General features: G+C 41.1%; 1 protein-coding gene across 2 annotated transcripts; it reads left to right on the top strand.

Annotated features, from left to right (window-relative positions):
* The first annotated feature begins 302 nt into the window (after window positions 1-302).
* On the top strand, window positions 303-10,800 carry ric8a (RIC8 guanine nucleotide exchange factor A). 2 transcript variants are annotated; one of them, XM_048257405.1, is made up of 11 exons: window positions 303-537; window positions 1,956-2,003; window positions 2,239-2,256; window positions 4,052-4,681; window positions 5,070-5,164; window positions 5,336-5,486; window positions 5,871-5,966; window positions 6,142-6,286; window positions 7,271-7,415; window positions 7,550-7,669; window positions 8,727-10,800. In XM_048257405.1, exons 1-11 carry the CDS (start codon window positions 448-450, stop codon window positions 8,854-8,856), a joined length of 1,668 nt encoding a protein of 555 aa, XP_048113362.1. In that variant the 5' UTR covers window positions 303-447; the 3' UTR covers window positions 8,857-10,800. The 2 variants fall into 2 exon arrangements, with proteins under 2 accessions (XP_048113362.1, XP_048113363.1); XM_048257406.1 differs by lacking the exon at window positions 2,239-2,256.

Raw genomic sequence — 10,800 nt, 5'->3', positions numbered from 1 at the left:
AACAACTGGATTTGAAAGATATATATTGTAGCCTATTGCACCTTTTTAAGTGCAAATATTTACACCAGACGAATTGAATGTCACCAGAGTAAACAGCTGGAAATTGGTTTGGTACGATATCTGAATAATTTGAGATAATGGGACATTGATCTAACATGTGAGGCTAACGTAGGTCTAGGTCATATTTTTATATAAATATTATATGATTAAATTCGTTCAGAGGCGAAATGCTCAAATACTTCATTTCCCAACATCCTCTAGTGTGGGCGTCCAATCCCCTTCTAATCTCATCATCCGTAAGGCTGTGTGTTGCAAGGATTACAGGCTATGAGCGAAGATTCCAGTAGGCTACGGGAGTGTTATCTGATTATTAGGCCTACTATCAGAAGAGCTTTTGCATGATTGTCAGTGAGACGGGGAGCATTAGAATATACCTTGAACTCAGCTATGAAGATGGATCTAAATGCCATAATAGAAAAAATGGAAACCGGCGATCAGGATGCTGCACTCATAGCACTGCAGACTTATAATAAGGAGGTAAAAGATTTCTAATGCAAATCAGATTATGGTGTTCCTTTCATGTGTCATGATTTTTAGTTTATTGGTTTGTCATCGGAAACCGAAGTTGTCCACTTTTTTCAGACATAGGCCTACACAGGATTGTTTCTAGATTCATGAGTGTAAGTTATATGCGTAGACGATGCGTATCTTAACAAGCGTAATACGAGCGTCTGGTGTAGGCTACGTGAGCTTCACCAGGCTGGGGAATAGCCTATATCAATGATCAATGTTTATTAGCCAGTATTGAAGTTGCACGTATGAATACCCTACCCTACCCCCCTACATGTTCACAACTTCATTTGTAGCCTGTGTGAATATGTATTACAGTGATGTTATCTGGTTCTGTTATCTGGTGACAGCTGTCACCGTGATTGTGAAAAGATGGATCACTCAAATATGTATAGGCTAGTAGTTGAAACTGAGTAGAAGAAACAGTAGTTGGGAAAGACAAATTGTAGACCTAATTGTTCAAAATTGTATGTAGGCTCTGAACCCCGATGCTGCCAGCAAACAAATCGTCCACCACTTAGAGGAGCTTTTGACACTGCTGATGCTTCGTCCAGACAAATAATACAGAGGATAGCATTGTCGCTGCTCTTTTGTCATCTCATGTTTCATAATCATGAACCCCTTGACCACTTGCCCTCGGATACCTCTCCAGGAATGGTCTACTGGTCTCTTTTTTGAATTGGCTGTGGTAATGGTTGCATAATGAGCATTTAATTGTATTACCTAACAGTGTAAAAATACTCAAGTACAAGAATAAGAATAGTAGCCTAATTAACAAACAAATAACACATTCAGCTGTTAGCATTTCCTGAGAGATAATGCAGTAGGCCTTTTGACACTAAGAAAATCTATTTAATCCATGTTTGATTTGGTTGGACCTGTCTCCATCAGTTGCCATTTTGCATAAAATGCAGGTGCCCAGGAGGGTCAGAAAGTTCAAGGGAAATCAGAGCAATTCTACCTCCTCATTCTAAATCCATTTTGGACACTCAAAATGTGATAAATATTCTGCAGTCTTTTAAACTTTGTTTTGACGCAAGGGGATTAGGCTACAGCAACACAAATAGATATCTAGGTGCACTACAAATCCTCAGCATCTAAACGGCTGAGCAGCTGCTAGCCCTTTGCGTGAGCCAGCTAAGCCAAAGCCACTAACTTGTAACCAGGTGACTTTTAAATGTATGGCTAAGGAAACATGCACACACAACAATGTTATGTCTTCACACCCAGTGATAAACTGTGTACTGTTAAAACGTGTGGTTTGCTGACAAGGCATGTTTCCTGGCCAAAAGTGATATTTCTCATAAGAAACATGAAAGTAATCTGATCTCAATCAAGACCTGTGTGAAGCAATGATAAGTCAATGATCATCTTTCTTTTCGTAGAAGAGCCAGTGCTTCACATTTGAAAGAAATGACCAAGAGGAGAGACAGGTAACGTGTGACCAGTTTTGAACATTGGCTTATGAGATTGTAGTGACGTTACAGTGTTGTTAGCATCACTAGTGTATTCAAAGCATTTTGTCATTACCACACAAATGATGACTCAATTGGCTATCCAACAATGTACTTTTGACTTGTTACATATATTGATTATAAACTAAAATACTAATTCTTTATTCCCTCTTCATTTTAATCTGTATTTCTTCCTTGCATGCCTTTGTTATAGGATGACAATTTACAAGAGGTATACATGATACATAAAGTAACCTGCTGTAAGCAATATTATATGGGAAAACTCCATGATAGGAAAATTGTATCTGGAACTCTCCTCACCTCTATAATTGGCAAATGAGATTTTTGACTTTTTTGATCAGGGAATGTCCACAGGGATTGACATTCCTGACTGCCAGTTATTTTGTAGACATACCAAAGACTGAAGGGAGGTGTGGACTGACCATGTCTGGCACTGTTTGCAGGAAAGGCTTGCATTGCTTACAGCATGTTTGATATACCAGTAGTTGTGTAAACGTAGCCTTAGAACCAAACATTTATTTCTGTATTTTTTTTACAGAACTAAAGTTTGGATTTTATATAAGGCTAAAGACACCTCACATGAAAAAAATCTCCTGGTAAAGTTTTCATGGGAATGTGTATAAATGTGGGATAGTGAAAAAGTTCCCTCAAACTGCCTCTTTTTTGACCAACTTCAATCTTTTTTGATCAATTTTAGATCTGTCAGTTAAAAGAAACTATATGAGCTGCAATTGTTATAGAATTTTTATAAAAAGCTAATAGCCACTAGCACAACTTATTGAGGTTTTGGGGCGAAGTTCACTACACTATTGTCAAGTACACACACTCCCCTCTAAACGTCACTGTTCTAGTGTGTGTTTTGAGGGTTCATAGTTTTAAAAAGTTTACTACCTTATGCTTGATAAGGTAGGTGAAATTATATTTTTCATGAAGAATATAACATGAAGATTACTTTGGAGTATGTATGTTATTTCCTAGGGCCTAAATGCATTCAGGTATGCATTGTAACATTTTCAGATGAAATAAATATTGGGGTACCATTGTTTGAAAATAATAATTTACTCATGTTCATTCATATCATTGATCCGGATCATTCCATGATTAGTATTTACTGTGAAGACGCTATAGCTGATATCGCACTAATCTTAATCATCTTTAATCTGGGATCTTCTGTTGTAGCCTATAGCAGGCTTAATACTGATGCCAGGGACAGATGGTCTGTGAAAGAGAAAGAGAGATATAAACCATGGATATAAAATACAATCAGTGATTCCGTTTCACCTTTGTGAAAGCCTGTTGATATTTGTACTCAGCTCTCTATCAAATCCATTCTTTCTGTGCTCATGATGCGCCATGTTGATTAGCCAGGACTGTATGGGGCTCGGTCGGTCCACCCTACTGGGTTTGTCTCCCATGTACAGAGACAGAAGTGTGCATGACATGAGCACCATTTTTAGAGCGCAAACACTGAACGGACAGAGGACAGAGATGAGCAATCTGCTCAATTTGACATTGGCATTCGATGGAATCCATTCTTTTAGGCTCAGCTTGCTGACAGTAAAGTCTTTCCATTTTAAGTACAGTACATACTCGAGAGTTTATATCAACCTTTTCCTGCCATCAATCATGAGGGACAGTTGTCTGTCAGTGTTCTTGGAGGAAAAAGATTGCACCAGGATTAAAATGAGTATGCAGTAGTACAGGTTGTGAATAACACATGCTGTTGAGGGGGAGCAGACTCCCCCAAAAGCAGTTTGAATGCCCTTGAGAAGGAAAACGAAACTACTCAGTGGAGGGCCCCCTTGAATGGAGACTGTTACAGGGAACACATTCTTTGCTCACTACCTTCTAATTCTGATAGTTGTACCTGCATTCCCATGAAAATGTAATCACAAACACCTTGTCCTCACATTCAGTTCTGATCTGTGTGGGCCCCCAGCTCTCTGAGTGTGTAGGTGTTAGTGTGGTGGTGGTGGTGGTGTGTGAGCATGTCCTCCTCTGTGCAGCACCTGGGGGAGCTGGTGCTGGGCTATCTGGAGCGTGAGCTGCAGCCGTCCTGTCAGCTGGCCTGCCTGGAGACCATACGCATCCTGTCACGTGACAAGACCTGCCTGGCCCCCTTCAGCAGCCGCGCCGCCATGGAGACACTGGCGCAGCACGCTGCCCTCTTGCCACGCGAAGGCCAGGCCGCACCCGAGAGCCCCGACCTGGAGCGCATCGTGGAGGCGCTCAAGTGCCTGTGCAACATGGTGCTGAACTGCGAGGCGGCGCAGGTGCTGGGGGCAGAGCTACAGCTTGTCGTCGGGGTGACGGAGAGGCTGAAGCAGTGCCGCGAGCCGCAGTGGACCCACGAGGTGCGCTTCTTCGACCTGCGGCTCATTTTCATGCTGACCGCCATTCGGATGGACGTGCGCATGCAGCTGCAGCAGGAGCTGCGCGGGGTCAGCCTGCTGGCCGAGGCCCTGGACGCCACGCTGGGCGTGTGCTGGCCCGACACGTACGAGGTGGCCCGCGCTGGGGTCGCCGACGGGGAGGAGCTGCCCCCGTTCAGTCGCGAGGTGACCGACTGTGCCATGGAGATCCTGAAGATCCTCTTCAACATCACCTACGACACCAACCAACGGCAGGTGGACGAGGTGAGAAGAGAGACCCACTATGTGGTGTGCCATAATAATAGTGTAGTAATATCATGTAGTAGAGACAGATCTGGCAACAGGGTGAGACCTATTAGACAAGACCTCTTGTTTTTAGCAACCCAGAAAATGCCATTTTGTGTTTTGTGAATTCCATATTGATATTAATAATTATATCAGAAAGTGTGTAGATAATAGACAAATGCTGGTTCGTCATTAGAAGCAATAAAGACATTTTGTCATGCTTTCATCAACTTTTTATGCTATTCGACTTCATTCAGATAATCCTTAGAACAAAACCATTGTAGTGTGATATCTTGCTCAGCGATTCTGGCTCAAGCCTGGTGTCTGTCTGACATTGTTTCTTTTTTGTTATTATGGAACATTGCAGGAGGAGGCTGCCATGTACCGACACCTGGGGGCCATCTTGAGACACTGTCTCATGAGTGTATCAGACAGCGACGACCGCACAGAGGAGTTCCACAGGTGAGGACACAACTGCCAACCACAAATTAGTATCCACATTGAGAACACCATTACTATCAAGGGAATATAATGTACATGGCAACCACAACAGTAACTCAAAATACATTAATCTGTATCCTGTGTGTGTGTGTGTGTGTGTGTGTGTGTGTGTGTGTGTGTGTGTGTTTGCAGCCACACCTGTAATCTTCTAGGAAACCTGCCACTGCCCTGCCTGGATGTGCTCATCTTGCCCAAAGTGCTGCCTACCTCTATTGATTACATGGGGGTCAACATGGACGCCGTCCACATGCTCCTGGAGCTGATGGAGAAGAGGCTGGACAGGGTCAGACATCTGATGAATGACATGAATTCTCCAATTCAATTAAAACGAATACCGGAAAGATAAATATATGCAGTAATGTAGTGGAGTATTATATAACTGCCTGTTTATATATTGTATGTTGACATTGCTTTTAGTGTGTGATCTTGTTGGCAAGTAGTTTTAGAGCTCTTTTAGAGCTACCTGCTTATACGTGTGGTGTAGCCAGACTGGGGTAGCTGTTGTTTTGCTGAGAGCATTGCTCAGGGTGACGCTGTGCACTGAGGACTGGAGAGCAGACCACAGCTGGGCCCCTGCACCAGCCATCTCTCTGAAGATAGTCACTCATTGTAACTACTGATGCCATGTGCATTTCAGTCATGTGGCTCATGTCCTTGATATGTGCAGGGAAAGAAGCTAAAGGAGAGCCTGCTTCCCTCCTTGAACCTTCTGACAGAAAGCTCCCGCATCCACAGAGGGACCAGGAAGTTCCTGAGGATGATAGTAAGCCACAGAGCTGCTCTCCACCCACTTGAGATATCAATATAACACACAAACATATATATGTATGTATGTATAGCAAATAATAGACTAAATGAAATTACATGTTTGGCGAGGGTTTTGTGGGTAGCATGGCGAGGGTTTGGGCTGTGGTTAATGTGGAGACTGTGCTCCTCAGGTGCTCCCCCCACTGAGGGATGTGAAGACTCGGCCAGAGGTTGGGAACAAACTGCGGAACAAGCTGGTGCGCCTGATGACGCACATAGACACGGACGTCAAGCACTGCGCTGCCGAGTTCCTTTTCGTGCTGTGTAAAGAAAGTGGTGAGAAGCAATATCATGTTCAAATAATCATTTATTACAAATTGCAGTGGTCATAAAATAGAACAATTGCTCATTGTTGTGTCAAATGTGGCTTAGTCAGGTTGTATTGTATTAATTATAATTAGCTCTTCTGTACCATCTTTGAGGTAAGTGAATGAAATATTCCAGCTACATCAAAGGACTTATCTGGTAGAGGACTATTGATCTCCACAGAGATTTGTATAGCCACCATGATATTGCTGTTAACACATTATGTTGATGGTATAGCATTTTTAGCATGGTATAGCAAAAACGCATCGGCTGCCAATTTAGCTTCATATAACAGGCAAATAAATGCCATTTATTTAGGGAATAACTTGTGCAATGGTCCTTTATTTAGGGAATAACTTGTGCAAAGTAAATACATTTAAAAGTTACCGGTAAAGTATGAAGGTGGTAGCCTTGCCAGGGGAAGACACAAGTCTCAAAGATGACCCCAGCACTGAGGTACAATGACACCATATTACTCCCTTGGCAATATTACCCTGGACACTTGACCATATTACGCCCTTGGCAATACTACCCTGGACACTTGACCACACAATTAGATGGAGAGAGCCAGTCCGTGTCACCGTGGTGAATAGAACGCTTGATGAGGAGGGAGCAGTCAGCTGTTATTTCACTGTGAATAGGTCATGTCTATGTAATGGGATAACTGTGATCAGTCATGCACTTCACATTGTAGTTACCCAGTAGTATCACATACAGAGTTAAACAGTAAACAGTAGTAACACATAACATTTTAGTGGGCTATTACAAGGCTATTACATTATAAGTCAAAACTCTTGTCTTGTACAGTCAACAATCCATTAGTGGTATGTACCACATACAGATCCCAGATGTTAAAATAAGCAGTGTTTACAATCATGCACAAAGCTCATATGCAGTGTATGAACTGTTGTGCTAATCATGGCTGTAACATTGCCCCCCCCCCCCATGTTATAGTGTCACGCTTCATCAAGTATACAGGTTATGGCAATGCGGCAGGGCTCCTAGCAGCACGAGGGCTGATGCGTGGGGGGCAGAACCCTGGACATTACTCTGAGGACGAGGACAGTGAAACGGAGGAGTACAAAGAGGCCAAATCCCAGTAAGAATAGGCAACTTCTACTTATCTACTTCTCCACCTGTGGGTCTGTGTGGACCACAGCGTATTTAAAGAGTAAAGCTAAAAAATGCTGTTTTAAGCGTGTTCTCTTCATCTCACTTTAACTCCTCTGCTAGAATTAACCCGGTTACAGGCCGGGTGGAGGCGGAGCAGCCTAATCCCATGGAGGGGATGACTGAGGAGCAGAAGGAGCTAGAGGCTATGAAGCTGGTCAACATGTTTGACAAACTCTCCAGGTACATATTCATTTACCTTCAGTGATGGAAAAAACAGCTTTTACTGTCGATAACAAGTTGTATAACCTTATGTCCAGCTGTCATATAGCCTTTTCATAAATGCATAAAAACATCCATATTCACATTATGTGATCATACAGTACCCTCCAGAATTATTGGCACCTCTGCTAAAGTTGACTAAAAAGAGGAATATAAAATCATCTTTTGGAAATTGGTCTTAATGCCTTAAGTAAAATAATTAGGAAATATCCAACCTTTAAGCACAAATTTTCTTTGTGAATGAATAATGTATCATAAATAGATAAATGTTCTTCCTTAAAATACAGGGATCATAAGTATTGGCACCTCTATAAATTCCCATAGGCAGTCAGATTTTTATTTTTAAAGGCCAGTTATTTCATGGATCCAGGATACTATGCATCCTGATAGTTCCCTTGGCCTTTGGAATTAAAATAGCCCCACATCATCGCATAGCCTTCACCATACCTAGAGATTGGCATGGTTTTATTTCAGATAACCTATTAGCTGGTTTGATTTGCATTGAGCTTGAGTGGGGCTATTTTAATGTGGTCTGCTCTCCAGTCCCCCAGTGCACAGAATATCATTTCTGGGGCAAAGTCATGGAATATCAGGGAATTTTGTTGTAGCAGTTTAAAATGCAATTGCCAAAATACATTAATACAAATATTTTCATGCATAATGTGTGTATATCTGTGTGTGTGTGTTATTACCTTTACTGCTTGCTTGAGTAGCCCAACTTTGTTTATTCAATGCCCATTTATTCATCTCCTGCTCTAAAAAAGTAAAAGAGTCTTTAATGCTACGGACTGTTCTTAAATCATTGGTCGGTATATTGTACCATTCATTATATATGGAAATTCAAGTTTTGTCAGATAAAAGTCAAGGAATTTTACATTTGATTTAGAGTGGGGACCCTGTATATTTCAATGATGTGTAAAACAGCTAGATGTCTTGGCTGAAAGGGAAATACTGACAAAACATCAAAAACATAGTGCATCATGATAGTATCTTTTTTAAAAATATGATTGTTTTCCAGGAAAAGTTTGATTCAGCCTATGAAGCTTGGTCCAGATGGGACAATGAGCAAAATGGACCCAGAGGACTTTAAAAAGCTGTCTCAACAAGGACAGATTACCCAGCATGACAGTGACTCTGAAGTTGAGTAAAGCCACACTGACATACAGTGATGTTCACTCTAGTGCAGGGTACACAGGAATCAGACTCATCATCCACGCCCATAACACCAATGTAATTACACAAGACACCTAATCATACCCACCCTCACCCCCAGGACTGAGACAAAATGCCTGCCAATGAATGAGTGGCAGTCTTCCCTTTTGCCAGGATGTGTGTGCACGTGTGTGGTCAGTGGGGTGTAAAAGGGAAAAAAACTGCACAACCAGTCAAATACAAATACAAAGCGATCAGATGGTATGTAGTGCAGATTGAAAGGGAAAACGGACATGGTGCAGACATGGTGATTCTAGACCCTATTTGCTCTAGAACCTAATTTGCTATTTTAGCATGTTGACACAGGTCATATTTTCACTTTTGTCAATATTTTTGTGCATCTTGGTCTTTATTCATCAAGCTTTCCTAGACATAATTATGCAGTAATAGAAGGTGTCTGAAGGTGTTTGGAAATAAGGTGTTCTGGACTCTGGAGGATGTGGTAACATTAGAGCAGTACATCAAATTGCTATTGCCATGCTCTATCCAAACCTCATTCCACAGCCTGCTGAAACGGAATGCAAAAGCACTTTTAAAAACAAGGAAAATAACAGTGTGTGAGATGAGAGCATGTTATGAGAGCATGAGAAAATGTATTGTTCATATAGTTGTTATGTTACAGGTAAATATATAGTTTATAACCATATTTAAGTTAAACATAAAAAATTGAATATTCATTCATCTTTATTTCAAATTTCATACAGGGCAGTGGTTTATGTTTCAGCTCTTCAGTTGACAATTGGATTGTACTTAAATGTACCATTATGTAAGAAGTTTAGTTTGAAACATTCAAAATGTAGTTAGAAATAGCTTAAGAATTTGAAGAAATAACTGTTCAGACATAATGTCAGAAACATGTATGCTCTGTGTTGCCCAGATATCCACTAATGTTGGCAATAGCATGCTAACTACCCTGCCCCATCCTCTCTCATAACACCACTTTGTACTTCAAGAGCTGCTAATGAGTCACTGTAGCGGGAAAAAATACACACGGCAAAGCCAGAGTGCCCTCATGGGCAGTATGGTGTGTTCAAGATAACTTGGATCATATACCCTACCCGTTTATACAGAGCACCTTTAACAAAAACTGATTTGCATACATGGCAGAATTTGCTCATGTTTGCTGATTGAAGGCACGTGTCGTGTGTGTACACAGGAAACGCATAACGAGGTAGCACGAGATCATTTAACATATTGTTATGCTGACAATCAGACTAAGCCTATTGGCTTTATGTGGTAAGGGTTAAATCTGTTATCTGTCTTTTGTAAGCAGATGTTTACAGATGGCATCTTACAAGAAGCTGTTGAGATGTTCCAGAAATGTTTTATGATTTTCTTGGACAGAGATACTTTGTAATTGAGTAGGGTACATATTCCATGTCAATAAATATGGAATGGTATAAAACATTTATGAAAAATCTATGACAATATTTTCTAATAACTAGCAAACCATTCATTTGTAGATGGCTTATGTGCTCTTGCAGCCAAAATGTCTGAAATGCTTCAACAAGCTAGTACCTACTGTACATGTTGTTTTATTGTAAATCTGACAAAGCTAACCGAGTAAATATGATACCACCCACAGTTTCACAGTTCAGAAACTATGTCTACTGATGTAGATGAGCTGGTCGAGTACTCATGGCGTTGCTTCCAGCATCAGGTTAGGTATACCCTTGTTATTTTGCCAGGATATGACAAAATAGTCACACCATTCTTTGTGTGGTTATGTGTCTTGTGTCAGGCTATTTCAGATTTTGTTTGCACACTCTCTGTCAATTCATTTTTATTTCATTGTAGGTGGCTAACTGTGGACAGAATTGTACATTGTAAATGCTGGTCAGATATATTGATATAAAGAATACATTGAATTCATTTATTGT

The sequence above is a fragment of the Alosa alosa genome, chromosome 11 (assembly GCF_017589495.1).
Source record: "Alosa alosa isolate M-15738 ecotype Scorff River chromosome 11, AALO_Geno_1.1, whole genome shotgun sequence".
Lineage (NCBI taxonomy): Eukaryota > Metazoa > Chordata > Actinopteri > Clupeiformes > Clupeidae > Alosa > Alosa alosa.
This window is presented reverse-complemented; position numbering and strand designations above follow the sequence as displayed.